Genomic DNA, 26386 nt, shown 5'->3' with positions numbered 1-26386 from the left:
CTTCTTACCTCAACCTCTTCCTCCGCCCCCTGCCCTCCCCCCCACACCCCTTCCACACACACACAACATATATGAAGGGACAGAGGTGATGCAGTGAATATTACTTTACCAGATAGGAACCAATGTCTCCCAATCAGCATTTCCAGTGGCTGAGAACCAGCCGATAGCTATAATTAGTTTGGCCTACATGTGAGTGTCTCAGACAACTGTACTCGAGAGTAAAACATGTCATTGTTTCCAACAGTCAGTCTGCCTTCTGCTCCAGCTTCATCCTGCACCCACTACCATGCTTTATGGTGACTACTGCCACTCTCCCATGTATAGAGTCCTGTAGCTCAGTGGTTAGAGACCGCACGTCGCAAGTGAGAGGACCTGGGTTCAATTCCCCGGTGGGTCAGGTCAGGGCGAAACGTTGGGCAAGTTTCCTTGCTCCACACACACACACGCACGCACCTCTGTTTACCAAGCAGTAAGTAAGAATCCTTCTTCCTAAACTAACCGGATCTTGTTTTGTTCTCTTCTTCCTTGTTAAGACAACAACATACGTTGACGAACAATTGTTGAGCAGGCACATGTCAGAGAGATCATCCCACAAAACACACAGTCACTACACTTTACAGTGTATCCTGTGAAGCGCTTTGAGACGTCTCGAAGACGTGATAAGTCGCTGTATCAAATGTGGGGATGATTATCATTATGCCATCAGTACATTAGGAGATTCTGTGTGCATGTAATCTCATGTGACCATTTGTGTCCTGGTGAATATTGGTGATTTTCATTTGCCAATAATCAATGGCTTGTGTCACAGTTTCTCGTATCCATATTTCAAGCCTTTAAATATTTACTAAAATGTTTAGTTGTTTTTACCTTTCCTAAAGAATCATAGAATTATACAGCACAGAAGGAGGCCATTCGGCCCATTGTGCCCGTGCCGGCTCTTTGAAAGAGCTATCCAAATTAATCCCACTCCCACACCCTCTCCCCATTGCCCGGCAAATCTGTCCTTCTCGAATATCTATCTATTTTGTTTCCGTTTCATAGTGTGATCATCGCTGTACACAGGAATTTGTGCTGCAGCTGAAGACAGAACTGGAACAGTCTCGACTCAAAGAGGCAGAAACACTGATTGGGCTCAAAGCGATGCAGGACAAAGTGTTGGAAATAGAGAAGGTGAGAGAGTGCGGTGAATATTTCTGGGATTTTCAGCTGTTTCCTAGTCATGGAGTCCTGTAGCTCAGTGGTTAGAGTACTCAAGCGAGAGAACTGGGTTCAATTCCCGGCTAGGTCAGGGTGAAAAATTGGGCAAGTTTCCTTACTCCACGCACACCCCCGCCTCTGTTTACCCAGCAGGAAGCGGAACCCGCTTGTTTGTCGATTGGCGGATCACTTTCCGGGGGTAGTAATCCCTCTCCCCCAAAATAATAATGTGGTCACTCAATCCATGACTGTTTGTGGGACCCTGCTGTGCGCAATTGGCTGCCACGTTTCGCCCGCAAAACATACAGTCACTCCACTTTACATTATATCCTGTGAAGTGCTTTGAGACGTCTCGACGTGATAAGGCGCTGTGTCAAATGCTAAGATTATTATTCATGTCGGAGTATTGAATCTGAGTCAGTTTAGATGGTTAAAAAGCTTTTCCCATCTCAGGCCTTGTAAAGGAAAATGGTTTAACAGATTCTTAATTCTGTGGGTTCATCGTGTTACTAACACTGACATGTCAGTTTCTCTGAACTAGGCCTGTGTGTGACTATGTGCGACTGGGGAGCAAGCATTCACAACCACACTCAGTCCTCGCCCCGTCTCCATTGAAATCACTTCCTCTCTTGATAGAGAAAGTTTCAAGTTGAAAATAAATAACACATTCATTAACAAAATAAATAAATCATCCAATAAATCATAGTAACTGGTGAGGGACTTTGCAGGTAGTCTGCTTTGCTGGGAGGAGGAGAGGATTGGATCACAATCCACCTGCCTTCTCCTCCCCCCACCCCCCCAGTAATCATCTGGTCACTGGTTCTGGATCTCCCATTGCACAATTTCTTCTGAAGTTGCCACAAACGTTGAACTAGGGGCCATTTTTATTTCTGGAATGGTAAATGGCTGTGGTGTTAAACTCCCAAATATTTCACCCAAGGTTAGATTTCAGACTTGAGGCCGGTGTCGCAGCTCTGAGCGGTTTGGGACGTCCTCCTGACGTGAAAGGCGCTTTATAAATGGAATCTTGTTGTTGTTGTTTGGATACTCTTCAGCCAGGCGATGGCTTTCCAGAAGCACTGGTCCAACCAAAACACTAATCCTCTTTTGTCCTGATATTCTGTATGTAAAGGAGAGCGCAGTACAGTCGGGGCTCGAGTATTCTTGTTGCAAAGTTTGCAAAGTGCTTTGTTATGCAGTCTCGCTTTGCCAGGCTGGGTGTGTGTGGGGGTGGGCGAGCTCTGCTGTGAACAGCTGTGTGGAGCTTGTTATGGATGTGATTGTGTTTTTTAAGGGTTTAAAATAAGACACCTTTGCTTTTAAGACGCATTAGTGTCTGTGCTGTCCACCCCTTCAATCCCCCTCCTCTCCTCCCTCACATGGACCTCAGTGCTCAGTGCAATTGAATATGGAGTTGCTGTTTGCTCTCAGGGTCACTCCCTTTAGAGAGTTGTGAGTGTGCAAAGGGTTAAGGGAGGTTTGTTCTGACTGCAGACATGCACACATGATTTCTGGTAAAAACTCCAGGAAACCGTAGCATGGGCGACAGATTTTTTTTCTCCTGCCACAACGTTTACAATGTACAGATTGGTGTGAGGTGCTGCTGTCAGTAACCACTTGTTGCGTCCGGGTCGGGCTCCGTACATCAAACTGATTGCAATCACAGAGCAGAGTCTTTGCTCTCATTCAGTCGGCTCAAATCTCACCCTTTTCGGAAAGTTCAGACGCGAGCGACAGCAGCTTTTGCTAGACCAGCCGGCTGGCCGTCCAGCCGTCCAGCACATCTGATCTGCTCTCTGTCCTCTGACCTCTTCCAGACCGGGAGCTTACATCACAACTGGTTAGAGCCCTGGGTGGAGGGCATTAGATACTGAGATGCTATCCTGGGTGGAGGGCGCTAGATAAGTGCATGTTGTTGTTGGTATTAGATTATCCACCCGACCTTCTTCCCATCAAAGCATCAAACGAGTTCTAACATCCAGGCCTCAACCACCCCCCACCAGTTTGAGCTATTAATTGGGTTAAGAAAAAGTTGGTATCTTGGTATCTATCCTTAGATGGTCCTTGTCATCCCTAAGCTTGTTGTTCTGGCAGTGCCGTGCCTCGCCTCTCCGCTTGTTACAGAATGTTCTCGGGAAGTCAAACTGTAGAGTTTACCCAGTGTTCTGGCATCAATAATTAATGTTGCACAATAATATCTTCTCATGCCCTATCTGTCTGTGGAGGGCTGTGTGTGGCTGTGTCTGTGTGTAGACGCTTGTGTGTTGGTGCATGTGTACATGTGTGTGTGTGTGTGTGTGTGTGTGTGTGTGCACGTGTACATGTGCGGCTGTACTTCGTGAAGACCTTTTACCGTCATCAGTTGTGCTGCTGAGAGTTTGCCAGTGAATGCTGAGTCAGGGAGCTGGGTTGTGAACCACTTGTAGCAGCTTGAGAAAGAATAGAGCGTGTGAACAGCGAGTGGATGGTCTTGGCAGAAACCTGAGAAACCTCAGCAGGTCTCAGTGTGTGTTTGTGTGTGTGTGTGTGTGTGTGTGGCCATTCTCACATGTTCTAACTTGATGCAGATGCTCTCTCTCTCTCTCTCTCTCTCTAACAACTCTCCATCGTTCAAAATACTGTCTCCCAGCACACTTTTAATCAACGCGCTTCCTTCTCTGTCTTCCTCTGTGGCTATCACGTGGAGTCCTGTAGCTCAGTAGTTAGAGCGCTCGCCTCGCAAGCGAGAGACCCGGGTTCGATTCCCGGCAGGGCGAAATGCAGCGCAAGTTTCTTTACTTCACACCACACGCCTGTGTTTACCCAGCAGTAAGTCGGAACCCCTTGTTAGTCAATTGGCGGATCACTTCCTTGGGTGTAATTATCCCTTCAAAAAAAGAAGAATGTGGTCACTCAATCCATGACTGTTTGCGGGGACGTCACTGGGCGCAATCATCTGTCGTGTTTCACCCACAAAGCACACAGTCACTACACTCACTTTACAGTATATCCTGTGAAGCGGTTTGAGACGTCTCAAATACGTAATGAGACGTTATATCAAATGCAAGGATTATTATTATTATGATGATCCCTGGTGGAGTAAGTCTGACTTGGGACTGGCAATAACTAACCGCACGTGTGTGTGTGTGTGTGTGTGTGTGTGATTGTGGGTTACAGAAGAACAGCTCGCTGCCTGATGAGAATAACCTGGCTCAGCTACAGGAGGAGCTGAAAGGTATGAACCTGCGGGAATCAGAGGCCGTCAACTCTCTGAAAGAGCTGCACCAGCAGGTGAAGGACTTGGATGAACACTGGCAGGTAAGCTGAGTGTGTGTGAGCTCCCAAACAGTGGAGTCCCTGTAGTGTAGTGGTTAGAGTGCTCGCCTCGCAAGCAAGAGGACCCGGGTTTGATTCCCGGTCGGGTCAGGATGAGACCTTAGGCCAGTTTCCTTACTCCACACACACACACCCCAACAGACACAACACACATACACAGACACAACACACATACATACACACACACAACACACACACACACAGACACAACACACATACGTACACACACACCCACAGACACAACACACATACATACACACAACACACACCCCCACACACACATACATACATACACACACACACACACACACACACACACAACACAGACACAACACATATACATACACACACAATACACACACAGACACAACACATATACATACACACACACAACACACACACCTCTGTTTACCTAGAGGTAAGTAGGAACCCGGTTGTTAGTCGATTGGCGGATCGCTTTCTGGAGGTAATAAACCTTTCAATAAATAATAATAATGTGGTCACTCAATCCACCACTGTTTGTGGGACACTTCTTCTTTATGCAATTGGCTGCCACATTTCACCCAGAAAATATACAGTCACTTCACGTTACAGTGTATCCTGTGAAGCGCTTTGAGACGTCTCAAAGACGTGATAAGGCTCTGTATCAAATGCAAGGATTATTATTATACTGTTATATTATTGTATTATTATTGAGGAATATCTGTAGTCAATTCTCAATAATCTTTACATTTTCTATAAATGACATCACCAGTTCTCTCTCTGGTTGGGTTTGGATCCATTAAACTCACAGTTAAGTTCCTAACACCTCGTCTTGCTCCTATTTGCTGATGTAAAGTTGCGTCACGTAGACAGGTCGGTGCAGCTGTAAACGACGGGTCCTTTTCTCACGCTCATTGTCAAACCTCTACAGAAACACCTGGCAAGAACCGGGGGTCGGTGGAAGGATTCTCCCAGGAAGAACAGCGCTGTGAACGAGCTACACGATGAACTGATGAGCGTCCGGCTTCGGGAAGCCCAGGCACAGGCCGAGATGCGAGAGCTTAGACACCGTGTTCTGGAGCTGGACACTCAGGTATCGGCTGTGATGCACATGGCAGACTAGGCCAGGGTTCGCTGAACGATGCAGTGCCTGGGAAGGTGAGGTTGGAGAGGTTGGGGGGGGTTGGAGGGGTAGAGTGAGGTGAGACCGTGCAGGGATTCACAGACCAGAATGAGGATCTTGAACTTGATCCGCTGGGGGTGGTGCGGAGCCAGTGGTGCTCAGCGAGAAGGGACTGATCAGCTCGCTGAACCCACTGCAGGAGTGGGTACAGGCTGCAGAGCTCTGGAAACTTGTGTAAGGAAGAGCTGGCAAGCAGGGTGTTGGCGGAGGGAGTGAGGGGTGGGAGGAGAGTGGGAATTGGGTGGGGGATAGTTGTGATGTATTGGAGACACAAAGAAGGGTGTTTTACTATGTGGACCATGTGAGGGGGTACTGTGTGAGGGGGTACTGTGTGAGGGGGTACTGTGTGAGGGGTACTGTGTGAGGGGGGACTGTGTGAGGGGTACTGTGTGAGGGGTACTGTGTGAGGGGTACTGTGTGAGGGGTACTGTGTGCGTTGGAGTTAAACGACTGGTTTAATGATTCTGATCTTGAAGTGTATCTGAGCCCCGTGGAGTCTGCAGTTCACTTCAGTCTGTCAGTTTAGCACTGATCGTGGCCCAAACCGGCAACAGGGGCCGTCGCAATTCCACAGTTTGACATTTTTAGTTTAGTTTGAGTATTTTTTTAAAAAAATATCCACCACCACTGCTGCTCGACCACCAACAAGGCTGATAATTCCTGTCAGCCGGGGTTGAGAACCGATGTTGGTCTGTCACACCTTCTCGATGTCGCCACACGTGATCGCTAACAGCAATAGCAGCCCCAGTAACTGTGTTAATTGGAGCGCCACAAGCCTCTGAACTAGCTGCCGGTTTGAAATTGATGCTTTTCAACAGCTTTCGAGATGTCCTGCTTTCGTCCATGTAATTAGTGCTGCCCCAACCGGCATTAACTGTTTCCTCTGGTGGGGCGGTGTGGGGGGGGAATCCAGAACCAAGGGGGCATCATCTTAAAATTAGAGCCGGGCCCATTCAGGAGTGAAATTAGGGGAAGTTTTTCACCCAAAGACCAGTGGGAATCTGGAACTCTATCCCTCTCCCAAAAGACTGTGGATTATGGCTGGATCCATTCACATTGTCCAGACTTAGGTCAGGGGATCAAGGGATATGGGGCAAAGGCGGGGAATTGGAGTTGAGGAACAGATCAGCCATGATCTTATAGAATAGAATGGTGGAACAGGCTTGAGGGGCTGAATGGCCTCCTCCTGTTCCTGTGTTTAAGCCTCCAGCATTGCTGAGTCCTGTCCATCTTTCTTTACAAACCAAAATGTAAAACATTGTGTTTTTAGGGGCTAAGGTAATAGTGCTTATTTATTCCAAGCCTAATTCTCTCTGTTTATAACAGTTGTTAGTAAGTGTAGCTAACCCTGAGTGAACAGCTGACAAAATCATTATTTCTATAGATTAACTAATGAATCATTTCCTAACTCTTGTTTTACTAACACGAGAAACTGAGTGGTGTTTGACCAGACCTACAGGCTTGATAGGAAACAGGAAGTTAACAGTATAAAGTCTTTGACGTTCCTCTGACAAGCAAGAGGAGTGTGTGTGTTTGGTTGTGAGTGTTTAAAGTGCTTGAAGATCCTTGACTTCACCTTCAAATCCCTTCACGATGGTGTCATTCACTATCTCGGTGGCCTCCTCCAGCTCTGTTCTGCCTGTACCTTCCGTTTCCAATCAACAGCACCAGAAAGAGAACACAATTCTAAAGCGTGACTGAGATCCCATTGTTATTTGTTAATTTAACTTCATGCCCTGGCACCTCCCTACCTCTCTGACCTGCCCCGCTCCCCACCCACTACCCGCTGCCTCCGCTCGACTGGCTCCAGCTTGTCCCTCATGCCCTCGAGGGGAGGGGCGCTGTGTAAATGCAAGTTGTTGTTGTTGTTGTAGTTAACTCACTCTGTGCTCTCAGAACCAGGTGAAGAGTAACCTGCTGACCAGGACGGAGCAGGCCTGCACAGGGCTACAGGACAAGCTACAGTACACCACAGCTCAGAACAAAGGGCTGCAGACGCAGCTGAGTGAGATCAAACGCAAGCAAGCCGAGGTGGAGTGTAAGGTGAGGCTGCACAACACTAACTTCAACCTTTTTATTCCTTTCAACAAAAAAAAGTGCTGTCTGGCCAATTGGGCTGATTCTTCCCTGATCGTCTGGTTTGTTGGCCCATTTTTTAACGGCCAAAGCATTGCGATAACTCCACCCTCTTCTCACCTCCTACTCCCTCACGCTGCAAATCTATCTAACGTGTTGCTGACGGTAATGAAAACCTCCTTGAAGTGAATCGGGTGAGGGTGTGTGTGTGTGTGAGTGGGGGGGTGGGGGAGGCGGAGAAATCTGTACATGGAACACATTTAGTGCTAAATAGACTGACATCTGCAATTTTTGAAGCGTGAGTCAGAGGTGTTGGTGTTGGGGTGGTATCTGGCCTGTGACTCACAGCAGTTGGTATAGAGTCAAGATTGTGTGAAGATATATTTTTTCTCTTGTGTCTATTTAAGATGACGTGACTTTTTTTTGCCATCCTCTCGGTTCAAAAACCAAGTCAGGCCATCGAGCCTTCAAGCAATGCACTCGCTCAGGGGGCAGGTTTTGGAAGCAAATCAACAGTAATGTGGGGTTGGCTCAGTTGATAGCACTCTTCCCCCCTCGGAGTCAGAGTTTTGTGGGTTCAAGCCCCACCTGGGAACTTGGAATCCGTATCATACAGGCTGACACTCTCCTGCGCAGTGTGGTGGGGGTGGGCGGGAGGGGGTTGCCTTCCTTTGGATGAGATGTTCAACCGAATTCCTGACTGCCTGTTCAGGTGGCTGTTAAAGATCCCGCAGGAAAAAGAAAAGGGAGTCTCTCCCTCTCTCTCTCTCTCTCTCTCTCCCCCCTCTCTCTTTCTTCCTGTGTCCTGACCAAAAATTCCCCAATTAAAATTGGTCACACACACCTACACACACACCACTACACGCGCGCGCACACACACTACACACACATAGACACAACACACACCACTACACACACACACACAGTAAAATTAGCTTATTGATGCTGTAAATCTGTCTCTTACCTCAGGTTTATGGATCTCAATCACCGAGTTACAAGTGTTGCTCTGTAGTCATCTACTTGCGTATATGTTGAGCATGGTGTGAACTGAGGTGTTACAGTGATTGGTTTTCAGTTTCACATGGAGATTTGCATTTGCATCTGTGAGTGAGGGAGGGAGGCAGCGAGTGAGAGGGGCAGTGAGTGAGAGGGGCAGTGAGGCAGTGAGGGAGGCAGTGAGCAAGGGAGCTAGCTGCAGTTTGTCATGTTGAAACTAAAACGTAAAGATATTTTCCTGGAAATACTGACTGACATCTTGTAAATTTACCAAGTAGTAAACAGGTTTGTAACCTGTGTGTGTATCACAGAGGTAGGAGGGAGCAAGGCATGGAGGGCTTTGAAGGTGAGGACCAGGATTTTGAACTCTATCCTCTGGGGATGGGGAGCCAAGAGGCTGGTGAAACAAATTGCACTTTGTGGCTGCTTGGAAGAATTGGGGCTTGTGAAGCTCGGAATCGGCCACTCCACCTCCGGTGTTGGGATGACATTTAATCTGCCGGCTCGTGTCTGAGCCACTCGTGTCTGTCTCAGCCATACCACACGATCAAATGCTTCTCCATTGCCATGTGGGTAGAACAGACTCAGGCACTCAGTCGCTGCTAGTGGTCTCACCTCCCGTCACTGTGCAGAACCTCAGCAAAGCTGCAGGGTTGCATGTGTTCCACAGCAGTCAATCTGCCTCTTGTCAACCTGTTTACCCATCAAACTTCACAACATCTCCTCTGTTCAAATGCTCCCAGCATCTTGTGGTCTCGACACAGAGGCTTGTATTCAAACGGCTGAACATGCTGTGAGGGTAGAGAGAGAGAGAGGGGTGGGGTGGGGGCTGTCTTGCAGAAGCACAGTGGAGATGACTGCTAAAGCACATTGCACTTCTAACAGGTTTCATTTTCAGTGGAAGCTCTGAATTCTTGTATTGTTTTCAGACAGGTTTAGATACTCTAACTCCTTGGTTACTTTGTTTTACAAGATTGAATTGAAGCCTTAGATTTACTCACTGCCAGATGTTCAGTTCATATTTATTAAGACATTTGTTTCACAATAGCTGTACCCCTTGCAGCTACTCTTGCAAAACTGAAAATAACTCCTGAACGATAGGAGATACCCAAAAACAAATATGCCCATGTCATTCCCAAGTACAAGACCTTTCCGATGAGGTATAAATCATGTCTCTATATCAATAACTCGTAGGGTGGTCCTAGCTGGAAAAGCAGCGGAAAAAGCTCGCCAGACAGCACTCTTTCTCTCTCTCAATGGCAAGCTGTGTGGTTTTAGCTCGTTAGACTCCAGCATTTACCCCAACTCTGGGCTCTCCCCCATTCAAGCCAACCTGCGCCTAATACTCTAGAGAGTGGAATCAGTCAAGTAACCAAGTCATGTTCCAAGATGTATTGAGATAAAAATCTCATCCAGGGAACACGGTGATGTAAGTGTTTGTACCTTTAGCAGTAAATCTTGTTTGATCAAATTATTTGGGTCACTGAATCAGCCTGGTACTTTCTTTTTCTAAAAATATATGTCGCCCCTTTGACAGTTAAATAAAATGTTGTAGGTCTCCAACCACATTTCCATGTACTGAAGTGTGTGAGTGTGTGAGCTGTACGGCCCGAGGTGGAGGGGTGTGGGGAGGGTTGGGGATTTCACAAACAGCAAGCCTTCTGTCACCATTGCCACTGATTATTTTATCCCTTTGAAGATCAACCAGGAACATAAGGATTGTTATTATAATGAAGATTCTTGAGCCGTCCACATCACATTAACAAAACAGGTTAGGCCAGTGCAGAGCAGCATGTAAACACGAGATGAAACTTGCCTGAGTTCAGCTCAATCTGCCTCTACTCCAGAATCCTGTTGTTTCTGATTCCACAAGCTTTTCACTCTTGAGGCAGGAGAGCTATCAGCTGAGCCAGGCTGGCATCTGAGATATGGCAATAAATTTACAAACGTTGCAAGATACTCCTGGTAAGCACAGAGTGATCCATTTTGATTTTGACTCTTGATCTAGAACAAAGAGGAGATCATGGTGGTGCGGCTTCGAGAAGCAGACAGCATGGCGGCCATTGCTGAACTGCGCCAGCGAATCGCTGATCTGGAGATCCAGGTAGAAAGATGCTGTGATTGTCTCGTGTACTCGCCCCACCCACATCAAGTGTCGTTTGTTCCGAGAACAAACAAGATCGATTTCTGCGAGGAAATAATATCTGGGGGGGTGGGAGTTATACAGTGTATGGTTTGGGACACGACATGTCAAGCAACTGCCAGGAGGAGGGAAGGTAAATTGGATGGACCTCGGTCTTCTGAGGCCCAGCAAATTCTTCTGTTCTAGAATATTTAATGTCAACCTGAAGAATCGAGTGGCAAAGCTGTCTATACTGAGGCCATTTCACAGCCAAGCACGAAGCAGGCCTCACTCCAAATCCCAAAAACATGAGCCATTCACACCTGCGAGGAGGGCAGAGAGATCAAACTAAGACAAAAATCAATCTCCAGACCATCCTATTCATGTGACAACAAATAATTGTTTTTTTTAAAAAAAAGGCTCTGACGTGATCTGATGTTGATTGTGTTTTTCTGGTTCGTGTCTAGAGAGAAGAGGGAAGGATACAAGGGCAGCTGAATAACTGCGACTCCAATCAGTATATCCGTGAGCTGAAAGACCAGATTGCAGAGCTAAAGGCTGAGGTACAGTCACAACCGCTCACCTCTGGGTTTGATTGCATTACATCATGGGACCTGTTATCAGAGGGTGCGTTGGGGTAACTGCTGGAATCTAACCAGCTAAACCCACACAGCTTGCCCATTGAGAGAGAGGGAGAGAGCGCTGTCTGGCCAAGCTTTCCCGCTGCTTGTCCAGCTAGGACCACCCTCCCCGTTAGTTAGGGGGCTTTGGCTGCGGGGTTAACAGGAGCTGAGGGGGAGGATTCCCTGCCCCCAGTGACTGATCTGCCTTCCAGGTCCTGCCGATGGATGGGCCGGGCTGTGCTGCCATCAGCAGTGAGTGCCCTGGAATACTGCGGTCCCTCCTGGCTCAGGAACCTGGTATCACAGCCACAGACATATCCCTGTAACCCCCTCCCTGCCCCCCCTCCCCATGAATACCTCTGTAAATTAAGACTTGCTGAATTTTCTCTGCTTATTATCACTGCACTTAAATGCTCCAGGACACTACCCCATGTGAAGCGCGCTATATAAATGCAAGTTGTTGTTGTGGTTCTGTTCCACACTCCTCTCCCTTCCTGCCATTGGCGCACCACAAACAACCTTATTCGCTTTGCAGCCTAATCTGCCTTGACCCCTCTTTGTTTTGTGCTTGTATCTGATTCAATTTGGGTATAAAATGTCAACTTACACATGGCTTCTGTACATTTCTCGTCACCCACCTCACCTCACTCCACACTTGTTGTGTTCCTCCACCTCCTCCTCTATCTCCCCCCTGCACAAAATGTCGAGGATGGTTTATTCAGACTGAGAGACCGAGCTTGGGGAGAGATGGGTGGATTTCGAGTCCTTGTGGTTAGCAGTGGGAGGCTGTGGTGCAATGAGATGATGATGAAGAGCTCAGTGAGGTTGTGAGAGACCTGAGAGAACATGGCGAGGCTGCAGGGTGTGGGATATTACTGTACCACCATCAAAGCAAATCTTGCCAACTTACACCTAGAAAACACAAGCTAGACTGCACTCAGAGCGAGCGGCAAACAGGCTTCTGAAGTCTTACCAAGAAACCAGCTTACTGCAGCTCGCTGAACACAGACTGTGCTCATCACTGTCAAGTCCTGTAACTCAGTGGTTAGAACAGTCGCCTCGCAAGCGAGAGACTTGGGTTTGATACCTGACAGAGCGAAATGTTGGGCAAGTTTCCTTACTCCACACACACGCCTCTGTTTACCAGCTGTAAAGAGGAACTTGGTTGTTAGTGGACTGGCGGATAGCTTTTCCCAGGGCAATAATCCCTTCCTGGATCCTGTGAAGCGCTTTGAGACGTCTCGAAGACCTGATAAGGCGCTGTATCAAATGCGAGGATTATTATTACTTATGGTTGTTCTAAACTTTGCTATGGATTTGATAGTGACGTATAATTTGCTTTGGGCAGGGGGGGAGCAGGAGGAGTATTTGTGTGTCGCTCACTCTGCACAGTGTGACTTCATGTCTCTTGTGGTTTTTGAAACAGATCAGGCTTTTCAAAGGACAGCGACCCTTTGAGACCTCGATGAGCTTCGACGGGATCCACATCGTGAACCACATGGTTGAGGATGACGAATCCATTCACTCGTCTGATGAGGATCTGTTGCCGAGCCCGATGGTGGTGAGTGGGCTTCAGGAGACCCTGTACCCCCTCCAGCACGGCCACGCCAACTTCCTGCAGGGGATGGAGATGTCCGGGAAGGACAGTGAGGGAAACACGGACAGTGATCCGGAAGATCGGAATTCTGCTCTGGAGCTGGATGCCGAGTTGGCAAATCATATCTTGTGCCACGACAGCCCAAACAAGGCCACCTCTCTCTCTACCACTGTGTAATCCAGCTTTCTACTGCCTCACACACACGCGCGCACACACACACAGAGCGCCACACTCCATAGTGACTGGCCCTCATTCACGCTGCACAATGAAGGGTCATTTTAAACTCCAGTCAAATTTGCCAATATAAGGGGTGCCTCTGTCAGGGGCAAAACTACTCGAATATGAGTTGATCAGAAGACTTGTTGCCCAAGGTCTCACTGGCCGGTGTGGGCTTGTGAGGAAGGTAGGGATAGGATTGAGTTCGGTGATTAGGAACTATTTAGCGTTTTCTGTGGAGTTTGCCAATAGGATTTTCAGGAGTCTGAAAGCCTCGTCAGTGAGTGAAATATTTGTGCTGAATAAGTGTTGTGTAAACTCCAGTCTTCCTTAACTCGTGCATGTTCCACGTGGAGTGCCCCCTGAGTCGGGACAGAATCTGCACTGAATTACGTTAATCACATCCTCATAAAGGATGTGCGTTTCTCACCCCTTGTACATGCACGAGCAGACGTGCACACACACACGCACACACATAACCACGCACACACGCTGCAGTGTGATTTTTTTCTATCGTGTCTCAACAAATGTATAATTGTCAGTGTAAGTCTGAGCTCACTGCTGGGCACTGAGACATAGGAGAAACCATTAGCTGTGGCCAGTGTTGGCTTAACAACCCTTGAGCAAGAACCACGGCCTTCTGATGTAAAGCTCCCTGTGAGCCAGTGCAAGATCAGAGACCTTCCCTTCCCGCTCACGTCACAGTTCGTAGCTTTTAACAACCCTTTTTTTTGGTTACATGTTTACAGCCACCATTTGGGAATCTCCCTTCAAACTTGCCTCCTTATTGACCAAATTATCCCGACTGGCTTATATCACATCCTCAAGGTTTCGTTGCCTTTAAGTTACTAAAAACTGATTTTTTAAGTTTTTTTTTTGCTAAACAAACCTCTTGTAGCTGAGCAGATCCTCTCCCGCTTTGGTAAATAGGATCAGTCTTGTTTTTCTGTTGGTTTGTGAATGATTCCATTCTGATAATATTCTGAGCTCCCCTGAAACCAGTGAATTTGGTCACTTCAATCCACGGCTGTTTGTGGGACGCTGCTGTGCGCAATTGGCTGCTGCGTTTTGCCAACAAAATACATGGTCAATTCTGCGAAGCGCTTTGAGACGTCTCGAAGAAGTAGTAAGGCAAATGCAAGGATTATTATCATTATTATTATTATTATCCAATATTAAGAGTGGATGCATTGCTCCCAAGGAGTTTATGTTGAAGGATAAAGAAAGACGGTTGCATCAAATGTTCTACCCCCTAATGTTCAGCAATTGCACTAGTGACAGCGGGAATGAGTGGCCTGTGGTCTGCACCATCTGTTTGGCTTTTCGCTCCGAATCCACACGAAGATGGCAGATACCAGGAGCCTTTACAAAATGACTCTTCCTGTCTTCAGGAGGGCCGATACCGTCCACCAATAAGATTCCTTCGTTCTGCTCTCTAACCTTTATTTTTATTTTTAATTTCCTGGATGTTTTTCTCATTCGTTTTTTTCTTTATTGGCACAAAATGGGAGCTGGGAAAGCAAGGAGCTCAGTCGTGTGGTGTGTGTTGCGTGGTGTGTTGTGTGCATGTGTTGTGCTCTGTGTGTGTGTCATGTTTTCTCCCTGTTCCCAGAGGTGTGGCGTGATGTTGATGTTTGATAGTGTAACATGGAAAAGGGTTTGGGACATAAAACTGACCAACAGTGTGTGCGCATGTGTGTGTGTGAGACTGTGTGTGTGTGTGTATAACTGTGTGTGTGAGACTGTGTGTGCATGTGACTGTGTGTGTGTGACAGTGTGTTTGAGATTGTGTGCGTGAGACTGTGGGTGTGTGTGTGTGGCTGTGTGTGTGCTCGGAGGGGATGAGTAAGTTTAGTAACTGACCGAGATTATGGCAGACTTTTTACCAATCGCAGTATTACTGACACCGACACGCAGGGCTCGTTGTTCTCCTGTGGCCTGCCAGGCACGACCGCCTTTACACACCTCAAGTGGGAACACAGATGTTCCGTGCTGATGGGAAACCTTGTACATTTCTCAGTCGGTTGAACCATTCTCACCAACCAGAAGCTGACGCTATCGCAATGAAAAATCACATGAGAATGGTTTAAAAACAAAAAAGCCACAGTCTGGCTCGCTGGGTCACAGAGGAACAAACCAACCCTGCGTTGCCCAAAACCAATCATTGTACAAAACACATGCACTTAATCCACAGTGTGACTCACACGTCACAACACAGAGAGACCAGAGAAGACATTTTACAGGTTATTTTGAAGGGGCTGTGATTCCAAGGAGACCCCGATCAGCCCCGCAAAACAGTTAGATTTCTGCCATTATTATTTCCAGATTCCAAGTCCTGCTCTGTGCTCAGTGTCACTTTAAACTGCCTTTCCCTTTACCCTGAATTTACACCCCCGTTCCTCCTGTCCCCTCCCCCACATCCTTAGCCTCCTACCCTGGCCCCCACTGTAAAGATTTTTCTTAAACGGCTCTGACAGCCACAGCGAGGATATCACTGTCATCACCCTGACACCAAAACAGTGATTTTATTTATTGTGTATGTGGTAATTTCAGTGATGGCTGTTTTTGGCTGATGCCCGGGCAGTCGTCGTGTGTTGCTCTGGCTGACTGGGAAGCCACAAACGCCACACACTCAGGGTGAGTGTTCCCCTGGGTCAGGAGACACTGAATCCCCCCCACCTCGCTTTCCCCCTCCCCGGTGCGGAGAGGAGTGAGCAGAGCAGACATGGATGGCATTCAGGCACTTCCCCCCTCTCTCCGTACTCAAAGTTACTCTGTAACTCGCACCTTCAAGCTCTGGTGTCTGTCCCTATAACAACACCACCCGCCCCTGTCCATCTCTCTAGCCCGAGGGCAGTGTGTGTGCCCAGCTGTGTGAGCAGTGTCGGTGTGGGCTGCTGCTCACGAGTGTCTGTAAAACTCTGGACGGTCCAGAGCCTGTCCACTCAGGCCACACGCTAACCCTGACCATTACAGCTGGTGTTTCACTGACCCAGGGCCCACCACTGCCCCTCCCACGGGCTGCTCACGTTTCGGATCCCTGTTCCTGAGCTCACCCGGTGCGTTTCCACTTGGCTGCCTCCCTCCCTCCGCCACTGGGCATCGAGAGAGAGCAGAGGAGACATTACTACCCAGGCTCTCACCTTAGTATTGTTCAGTGTCTGACATCATGACACTCGATGCAGAATTACCTTCAGTCCCTGCGAGTCAAAGCTCCCGGTGGGTGAGATGGACCCAACTGATCAAACGCTATCAAAACTTATCAGGACACTCCTTCCTGACAACACTTTCTCTGTTCTCCTTCCTTCCCCTGGTGAAGGTGACCGGCTTAGTGGAGCCTTACAGGCAGCTAGCTCAGTGTCGTGTACAGCAAACCTGTTAAGAGCGAATGTTCCTCCCATTCAGAGCAATAATCAACACAGGACATTTTAAACTGTTGACTCGTTTGTTAGTCGTTACAAGAAGACGATTAATTTCCAGTTTGTTCAGGCTTTGTCAAGACCGCTCTGAGTGGCCTGTGAAAGGGCTGGAGTCTGCGAAGGCTACTGACTGGACGGTCACTAAAATCCTATATAAATAATGTACATTTACAGAAGGGAAAGATGTTTGTGCCACGTGTTCTCGTGAAGGAAAATTCTGTGATGAAAGCGATGCATTAAAAACTCAATGTAGATTGTAGAATTATTCCATCAGCTGTTGTGAAGCATGAGCAGCAATGTGTAATAGTGCCCGTGTGGTGATGGTGGCTGGAGGTGACACAGGAGTAACTTCCTCATTCCTCCAGTCGTCTCAGGCTCCTTCTCTGCCGTTCATTATTGTGCACCTTCCGTCCGTCTGGGAAACTAAGGAAAGACTCACTGCTCAGCTGGCTGTAAAAACCTGTCATCCTCAGACCCCCTCTCTCTACCAGGTCCCTCTCTCCCTCCCTCCCTCCCTCCTCGCCTGCGATGTCAACCAATGCAGTTATTGGTCGCAGTGAGTACCCGCTCACATGACCAAACGTTAGCGAGGCTTGAGTGGTTTCTTTGGGTGAATAAAATCTGCCGCCAGGTTATTGCAATCGCTTGTACATATTGTGCTGCTATGTATTTGCCAAACTTACAGTTTATATCAAACTTTTGTGTGAAAATAACTAACGTCAACGTTCATCAATCTCCCCCCAGCCCCTCCTCCGTGTCTACTGCCCCATTGAAGCCCCCGGTGTGTTTTGTATAGTTGGTGTCCTCCGCTTGAATTGTGTTGCTTGCTGCCTGTGTACATATTGACCGCATAATGAACAGCGACTGTATTTTCACATGAACACGTGCTTTTTGTGTACTGTGTAATGAGTTTAGGACCTTGATAAACACAGGATGAGACCCAGATTCAAACAGGATGATTGCTTTCTTTTGCACAGCCCTGTGTAACCACTTGAGCATTTGGACAAGTAACCAGGATCATCCCATCTCTCCTGGCCTTCCATGGTATCATGTCCGCCTTGTCCTGTCCTCTAGTAGGAGGGTTGGTGTTCGTGCTGTGTGGTCACATCCTAATGAAACACAACCAGACGGGACGTCACGTGTCTGGTAGTTGGTGGAATATTAAACATTATTCAAATTCTGGTCATTCATTCTCTTCAGTCTTTGCAACAGGAGCCCTCGAATTTAAAAGCCTTGGAGTCCCTTCCCCCGGCTGAGGATAACTGAGGTAAATGATGATAATAATCCTTGCATTTGATACAGAAGCTTTATCACGTCTTCGAGACGTCGCAAAGCGCTTCACAGAATATACTGTGAAGGGAATTGACTGTTGTATATTTTTGACCCCTTTGCCTGAAGGATTAATTGAAACCTCATTTCTCTCAAAGTTACGGTTTAACATCCACAGTGAACAGGAGTGAAGCCTACACTGTAGCTCAAAGTCCAAGTGTAAGGCACAAATCCATAGCCAATTGTCCCAGAAGTGTGACGGCCGGATACAAGTTTCAGAGAAACCACGACAACCTGCGTTTACATATTTATATTTATGCATTTCAGAGAAAGCCTCGACTGACCCACTCAGGAATGGACAGAACGGACACGTGTATGTATATGTGTGTGTGTGTGTGTATGTATGTATGTCACAGCATAGGAATAATGTCACTCAATCCACCCACGGCTGATTGTGGGACGCTGCTGTGCGCAATTGGCTGCCGTGTTTCACCCACAAAACACACGGTCAGTTCACTTTACAGTGTATCCTGGGAAGCACTTGGAGACGTCGCGAGGACGTGATAAGGAGCTGTGTCAAATGCCAGGATTATTATTATTATTATTACTCCCAAAGGAGGAAAAGGGATAGAGTTAAGCGCAGGCAAAACCTGACCAGACGCCGATACTGTGAGAATGAAAGGCTGGAGATTAGCGAGCGCCCAAATGAACTATCTGTGGTTACCTCTGTGAGTTCAGCCGGGCTGTGCCTATCACGAACATTCATACCGCCAACTTAAACTACAGGAACCATAGCCTGTGACAGCGCTCATCGAAACCTTCCCATCTCCCCAGGTTTCTCGGAGTGTCTCACCATCGCTGGTTCCAGCCAGTCACCTCTCTCTCTCTCTCTTGCCCTCGTCCCACCTCCCCACATGGCACTCTGCACAGATTCATGTTCGTGACAGTGATTTATCAAGAATAGAAAGAGGTGATTAAGATCTGTAAGATGCGATTCAGTGCAAGCCTACCCTCCCTGAGACTCTGAAACCATTTGATCTGTGCAGATAGCTGTGGTAGGATGTAGGCGGACAAAAAAAAAATCTTATGTGGTACTCCGACCACAAAAACACGTACATCGAACATCCGCACTTGTTCCCACCCTCCAGTGTCTCAGATCATCTTCCCCCCCCCCCCACCCCCACCCCCACCCCCCAGCTCACACCGGCACATCGGTCTGGTCATCTGAGTTTCCATCGCACGGCATTCATTTGCAACAAAAAACAGGCTGGGCTGAATGTCAGTCGGGGATTTGGTGCTTCTGTCGGGTCTGGGAGACACAAACGTACCTTCCCAAACCAGGATTTGCTGGCAGTGTTTCAAGCCGGGAACAGTTGGCTGGATTAAACACACCGGTTTGTTACCTCACCGACAAATAGGCTTTCATTTCCACTCTATCTTGTCAATCGTTTTCAGATACTTATACGATGTGATGAGGAGTCTTGTGGTGTAGTGTTTAGAGCACTTCCTCACAAGCGAGAGGACCCGGGTTCGATTCCCAGTCGGGCAGAACCAAACGTCAGCCAAGTTTCCTTACTCCACGTTACCAGCAGTCAGTAGGAACCCGGTTGACAGTCGATTGGGGGATCGCTTTCCCGGGGTTAATCCTTCAAAAAAAAAAATAATAATCTGCTCACTCAATCCACGACTGTTTGTGGGGACGTCGTTGGGCGCAATTGGCTGCCGTGTTTCGCCCACACACCACACAGTCACTACACTTTGCAGTGTATCCTGTGAAGCACTTCGAGACGTCTCAAAGACGTGATCAGGCGCTGTGTCAAATGCCAGGATTATTATTAATAAAACATGGTTAAAACGGAAAGGTTTAGAGGGACCGACGCAGATAAACAGTTACAGGGAGGGTTCGGAGTATCTAACCCCCAGAGGAGTAGTTGTCCCCAACACAGACACTTGTCGATTGCATCAATTCCAACCCGTTTGTCCTAAATATGTTTTGGCCTCTTGTAACTGACAGAGGAAATGTCACTCACTCCAATCCTGCCCTGCTTCCCCCGCACCCCCACCCCCCCAACCCAAACATCAGTACCAAGTCCCCAACATGGAGGGCTCGAACCCACAACCCTGTGACTCAGAGACGAGAGAGAGCGAGAGAGAGAGAGAAGCTAACCGCCTGAGCCAGGCTGGCTGACAGCTGCACACGATGTGTCTGATGTCTTTGCTGAAGCCGGGATCGGGGTCTCTCTCGCTTTTGTTCGGTCGCAAACTGAGAACATTCTGCGCTGGGAGGCGTGGGAACGGGTTTGACGGATTCCGCTCGTCTGACTGTTCCCACCACACGCTCTCTGCCCTTCCCTTAACCCCACAATTTCCCACAGACATTAATCTTTCCGCTCGCTGTGAGCAATGAGGTGGTTGGGGGAAAGCTGGGGTGTGTGTTTCCACTTTCAGTTCACACCCTTTCCCCCACCCTCACCCACGCAGGACAACCAGCCCAGAGCCTCATCAGGAACCAGGCATTCCCCCCCCCCACTCCCACGCGCGCAGCTGGTTACTAGACACTAATGGTCACCGGTCCATTCTGCTCCCTGTCCACCATCTCCCATATGGTGACAGTCCGGCCACCCACCCACTCGCTGTGGGTCTTGCGGCCCGTCTGCCTGTTCAGGTGGATGTCAAAGATCCCGTGGCCTCAAAGTGCTCCACAGTAGTGACTGTGTATTTTGTGGGCGAAACGCATCAGCCGATTGCGCCCAGCGACGTACCCACAAACAGTCATGGATTGAATAACCATAATTTTATTTTTTTTGAAGGGATTATTACCCCCGGAAAATGATCCGCCAATCGACTAACAACCGGCTTCCCACTTACTGCTGGTAAACAGAGGCGCGCGTGTGTGTGGAGTAAGGAAACTCGCCCAACGTTTCACAACAAACATTAATCTTTCCGCTCGCTGTGAGCAATGAGGTGGTGGGGGGAATCGATCCCGGGTCCTCTCGCTTGCGAGGCGAGGACTCTAACCAATACACGACAGAGACTACACAAAATCCCGTGAGGCGCTTTGAGGCGTCTGTGAACAGGGTAAGGATTATTACCATTATCTTGATTTCATCTCCATCCCTTGTCCCCCCTCAGACCCAGTGACCGACACACAGCCGCTGGCGAGAGGCCTGTGCGCGTGTGTGTGTCTCGGGCTGAGATTCACATGTAGTTACGCCCCTCCCTCCCCCCCCACCCCATTCCGGGCATCAACTGTTGCAAAGTGGAGGTGCCATTTGTAGAGGAAGTGGCTGTGGTTGTGAGCTGAGCGTTGGAACACACACACACGGACTCAGACACAGACACGCACAGAGCTAGGCTTCGGCTGCTTTTGTCTCTGCCCCGACTCCACTACACTGAGACCGTCCTCACCGAGCCTCCGTTATCGGTGAGTGTTGCACGTCTGTGTGTCTGTCTGTCAATGGTAGTCCGTGTCCGGCGCCAGCGCTCCTCTCTGTTTGTCTGACACGTACAGCAGACAGGACCTGGACAGTCTGTGTCTGTCTTAGGTTGTGTCAGTCGCGTTGGAGCCAATGGTAATGTGGTCCTCACTCCCATATGCACTGAGTGTGTGTCAGGCTGAGCCGAGGCCGTGACAAAGGCGTCTCCTCTCGTGTCTCAACTTCCCACCAAATAAAAACATTCATTTCACGGCCGTTTGCCAATTAGCCGCTGCGATCACCTTCCAAATACTCAGTCACTGCAGTTCACGGTAAATCCTGTGAAGCGCTTTGAGACGTCCTCCTGACATGACAGACGTGACAATTATAAACACAAGAATTATTATTATTATTATAAGGAGTTCAGATGAAAAAGCCCCCATTCCTGAACGAGCTCAGGGTCTGTTCTGGCCTCAGCCACCCTCCCTTGGTCTATTCCGGAAACACTTTGCTGCCCTGAATCTGTCTCCTCTTGTTCTGTGTTTTGTGGGCGAAACACGGCAGCCAATTGCGCCCAACGACGTCCCCACAAACCGTCGTGGATTGAGTGACCAAATTATTATTATTATTTTTGGAGCAATTATTACTCCCAGAAAGTGATCCGCCAATCGACTAGCGACCAGGTTCCTACTTATTGCCGGGTAAACAGAGGTGTGTGGGTCTGTGTGTGTGTGTGTGTGTGTGTGGAGTAAGGAAACTTTCTTAAAAGTTTTGTCCTGCCCGGGAATCAAACCCCGGGTTCTCTCGCTTGCAAGGCGAGCGCTCTAACCACTGAGCTACAGGGACTCCACAAGTTTTTATTTGCACTAAAAACAGATACGAGGTCTTCCTAAACACCGGGTTTAAGAGCTAAAGTGCAGTCCCGTAGCTCAGTGGTTAGAGCACTCGCTTTGCAAGTGAGAGACCTGAGTTCAATCCCAGGCAGAGGGCGAAACCTCGGGCAAGTTTCCTTACTCCACACAGAGCCTAATAATAATCCTCCAAAACCAAAAACAATAATAAATTGGTCATTTTCAATCTACGACTGTTTGTGGGACATTGCTGTGCGCAATTGGCTGCCGCGTTCGCCCACAAATATACAGTCAATTCACTTTACAGTGTGTTCTGTGAAGCGCTTTGGGACGTCCTCCCGACGTGAAAAGCGCTGTATCAAATGCAAAGGATTATTATTATTATTATTAAAGACACGTTACCGGTTTTGGGCCACTGCACCTGTACTACTCCACGTCACCACAGGAGGGCGACGTTCTCCACTTTGCCCCCAGTTCAGGGGGAGTGAGAGCTTTACAACAGCAACAACAACCACTTGCATTTACGCAGCACCTGTCACATCGAGTGGACGTCACAAGGCGCTGGGCAGCTGAGGGCGGGCCCCCGAGCTGGGGGTTGGTTGGGTTCGGGGAGCGGTTTGGGCCAAGGAGTGAGGTGGGAGGTGGCAAGGAAGGGTGGGCGGTAGAGGGGGGGGTGAAGGAGGGAGGGTGACCAAAAGGCGCAGATATAGAGGAAGGTCTTGAGATGGGTCTTGAAGGAGGTGAGAGGGAGGGAGGGAGGGAGGGAGGTGGAGGGGCTCCGGGATGGAGTGCCAGAGGGGCTGAAGGCACGACCTCCAACAGTGGGACAGGACAGGGGTGGGGGGAATGGAGCAGGTGAGTGTCTGCTGAGTGGAGGGAGTAGGGTTGGCTGGGGATCTGTAAGGACAGGGCGGATGGAGCTTTACTCTCTATCTGCCGGGTGTCAGCGGTGGCTCAGTTCGTGACGCTCAAGCCTCACGTCGAGGTGTTGGACTCCCAGCCTAGGCTGGGGGTGCAGCATTGGGGGTGATGGGTTGGCAGAGGTGCCGAGGCTCTCCAGGCCAACAACAACAAATGACACTTGTAAAGCTCCTTTCACATCAGAAAGACGTCCCAGGTCGCTGGACACCCTGGGGGGGATGGGGTTGGGGTGGGGGGGGGTTGGAATTCGGATCGGGAGGAGTGGGAGGTCGCCCAAGGCATAGTTGAAGAGGAAGGTCTTTAGATGGGACTTGAAACAGGCAAGAAATGGAGACAGGGAAGAGATGGAAGGAGGGAGAGAAGGAGAGGGACGGAGGGAGAGATGGAGAGAGGGAGAGAGAGAGATGCAGGGAGGGAGAGAGAGAGATGGAGGGAGGGAGAGAGAGAGATGGAGGGAGGGAGGGGTTGGGGAGATGATGAGATGGTCTCAGACCAGCCCTGATGTTTCTTTGTGGTTGCAGACAGACAGACAGACGATGCCTCGCTCTTTCCTAGTGAGGAGTAAGCGGTTGGTTTCCCCCCAGAGTCAGTGCTACCGGGAGCCGGAGCCAGAGCCGATCCCTGTCCTCACCGAGCGGCCAGGACACACACACAGCCCCGGGAGCCCGACTCCTGCACCCCACCAGCAGGAGACATCTGTCCCCCTCTCCCCGGCTCGGGGCGAGGGGCTGGAGATGCAGCCCGAGCCGTGGCGGGAGCCTCGAGCACACGGTGAGGTGACTGAGGTGACAGAGGCTCCCAGCGGCCATCCAGGCCCCAGAGAGAGCTCTCCTCACCTACCGTGTGACCCCAGCCCGGCTGTGTGTGTTAGTGTGTGTGTTAGAGTGTATGGGTGTGTGTGTTTTTTGTGTGTGTTAGTGTGTATGTGTGTGTATGTGTGTGTGTGTGTTAGTGTGTGTGTCACCCGGGCTCAGGGTGTGACAGTGACTATTGACTGTTTTGTTGTAGAGAAGCTGTTGCTGCCTGAGGTTGGAGTGCAGTTCGGAGGTTACACCTGGAGCAGCTACAGCTCATCAGGTCTCAAACACCTGATGGAGGACTTCCTGTCCCCACAGACCCCGTCCAGTCTCTTGTGTCCCCGCCTCCTCCAAAAGCCCCTGCCCTACACCTGTTCCAGCTGCAGAAAGGTGAGAGCTACCCCCACCCCACTCGTGTACCCCCGCTAACACTGAGCCTCCCCAACAGCCTCATCCCCGCTAACATCTCTCCCATGTGACCTCCATGCTGATGCTCTTGTTCCTCAGATCTTCTCCACCCCCCATGGGCTGGAGGTTCACACCCGTCGCTCACACAGCGGGAGCCAAGCCTTTCCCTGCCGTGTGTGTGGGAAAACCTTCGGACACTCGGCCAGTCTGGAGCAGCACCGAGCCACACACAACCAACACAAGGTCAGCAGGAGCCAGCACATCCCCTCACACACTCACACTCACACAAAATACTGTGCACAGTCACTACACTGTATTACAGTGTGTCCCTGTGAAGCGCTTTGAGACGTCTCGAAGACCTGATGAGGCGCCGGGTCAGATACAAGGATTGTGATGTGGATGTTCTTGTTGATTGTGATGATGGTGACGATGGTGATGATGATGGTAATGATGATGGTGATAATGATGATGATGGTGATAATGATGATGGTGATGATGCTGATGATGAAGAGTGTGGTTTCCCTCAGGAGAAGAGCTTCATGTGTAAGATTTGTGGGAAGAATTTCAAACGTTCCTCCACACTGTCCACCCATCTGCTGATCCACTCCGACACCCGGCCCTACAGCTGCCAGTATTGTCACAAGTGTTTCCACCAGAAATCTGACATGAAGAAACACACGTTCATCCACACAGGTACTGACCCCACCTCGTCACCCACACACACCCCCACACACACCCCCACCCACCCACACACACCCACACACACCCACCCACACAATGTGTGCGTGTGAGTGTTTGTGTGAGAGTGTGTGTGTGTGAGTGTGTGAATGTGTGTGTGAGTGCGTGTGTGTGAATGTGTGTGAGAAAGTGTGAGTGCGTGTGTGTGAGTGTGTGAATGTGTGTGTGAGTGTGTGAATGTGTGTGAGAAAGTGTGAGTGCGTGTGTGTGTGTGAAAGTGTGAGTGCATGTGTGTGAGTGTGTGTGTGAGTGTGTGTGTGAGAGAGTGTGTGTGTGTGTGTGAGTGCGTGTGTTAGTGAGGCTGACCGTGTGTTGTGTTACAGGTGAGAAGCCTCACCGGTGTCTGGTTTGTGGGAAGTGTTTCAGTCAGAGCTCGAACCTGATCACCCACAGCCGTAAACACACCGGCTTCAAACCCTTCACCTGCCCCAACTGCGAGAAAGGCTTCCAGCGTAAAGTGGATCTGAGGAGACACCTGGACACTCACCGCAATGACTCCCCCTCCCCTTCGCCTTCGCCCCCTAGAGAGTAACCCCCTCCGCGCTCCACCTCCCCCCCCATCCCCGGCTCTAACCCCCACCCTCACCACCAGTGGTTAACATCAACAGAACCTGGAAAGGCCGACCAGTCACTGGAGGCAAGAAATCCGCCCCCTCAGCTCATGTTAACCCGGTAAGCCAAAGCCCCCAACTAACTAACTAAGTAATGGAGAGGGTCCGAGCTGGACAAGCAGCGGGAAAGCTTGGCCAGACAGCGCACTCTCTCTCTGGCGTAAGGTCCACCCACCGATAGTGGGGCGAGCGAGGCGGGGGACGTGAAGCAGGCCGGAGCCCGCTGAGCGGAGGGAGCGAACAGGGTGGTTGGGGGGAGCGAGGCCATGGAGGGCTTTGATGATGAGGACCAGGATCTTGAACTGTATCCTCTATGTGATGGGAAGCCAGTGGAGTCGGGCGAGGATGGGGGTGAAGGGTCACAGAGCCTGGTGCGGGAGAGGACACGGGCTGCAAAGTTCTGGATGATCTGCAGCCTGTGGAGGTAAGGTGGGAGGCCGACAAGCAGAGAGTTTGTGTGGTCGAGCCTGGATGTGATGAATGTGTGTAGGAGGGTCTCGGGCCTGCGGTGTGAGACAGTGGCGGAGCCGGGCGATGTTGCGGAGGTGGGGGAAGGTGGAGCGGGACACGGCACAGATGTGGAATTAGGTAAACGGGACGTCCCTCCAGGGAGAGAGAGAGGGAGAGAGAGCGCATTCCATTCCAACAG

The 26386-nt window shown here is 49.5% G+C and overlaps 2 protein-coding genes across 3 annotated transcripts in view; both read left to right on the top strand.

The window, feature by feature from the left end:
* The window catches only part of LOC103189106 (EVI5-like protein), a 36892-nt gene extending 22533 nt beyond the window's left edge, over window positions 1-14359 (top strand). Inside the window, 7 exon segments of the mRNA XM_042345738.1 lie at window positions 1042-1170; window positions 4354-4494; window positions 5426-5587; window positions 7574-7720; window positions 10758-10853; window positions 11339-11434; window positions 12921-14359. Coding sequence (XP_042201672.1) covers window positions 1042-1170; window positions 4354-4494; window positions 5426-5587; window positions 7574-7720; window positions 10758-10853; window positions 11339-11434; window positions 12921-13268 — 1119 coding nt within the window. The 3' untranslated portion in view covers window positions 13269-14359.
* Window positions 14360-17224: 2865 nt separating this feature from the next.
* LOC121851672 (zinc finger protein Gfi-1b-like) lies at window positions 17225-25749 on the top strand. 2 transcript variants are annotated; one of them, XM_042345739.1, is made up of 7 exons: window positions 17225-17993; window positions 18323-18368; window positions 23705-23954; window positions 24192-24370; window positions 24488-24631; window positions 24916-25081; window positions 25450-25749. In XM_042345739.1, the coding sequence occupies exons 3-7, from the start codon at window positions 23720-23722 to the stop codon at window positions 25656-25658; spliced, it is 933 nt and encodes a 310-aa protein (XP_042201673.1). In that variant the 5' UTR covers window positions 17225-17993; window positions 18323-18368; window positions 23705-23719; the 3' UTR covers window positions 25659-25749. The 2 variants fall into 2 exon arrangements, with proteins under 2 accessions (XP_042201673.1, XP_042201674.1); XM_042345740.1 differs by lacking the exons at window positions 17225-17993; window positions 18323-18368 and adding an exon at window positions 21269-21419.
* Window positions 25750-26386: the final 637 nt, after the last annotated feature.

Source organism: Callorhinchus milii, unplaced genomic scaffold, assembly GCF_018977255.1.
Source record: "Callorhinchus milii isolate IMCB2004 unplaced genomic scaffold, IMCB_Cmil_1.0 Scaffold87, whole genome shotgun sequence".
NCBI classification, from domain to species: Eukaryota; Metazoa; Chordata; class Chondrichthyes; order Chimaeriformes; family Callorhinchidae; genus Callorhinchus; species Callorhinchus milii.
Note: the sequence above shows the minus strand (reverse complement) of the source record. Positions and strands in the feature narration are given on the sequence as shown.

Coding starts and splice junctions, on each gene's coding strand:
- LOC121851672 (XM_042345739.1), top strand. CDS start 23,720: ATGCCTCGCTCTTTCCTAGTGAGGAGTAAGCGGTTGGTTTCCCCCCAG. Junction 23,955..24,191: donor GCGGGAGCCTCGAGCACACG/GTGAGGTGACTG, acceptor GTTTTGTTGTAG/AGAAGCTGTTGCTGCCTGAG. Junction 24,632..24,915: donor CCACACACAACCAACACAAG/GTCAGCAGGAGC, acceptor GGTTTCCCTCAG/GAGAAGAGCTTCATGTGTAA.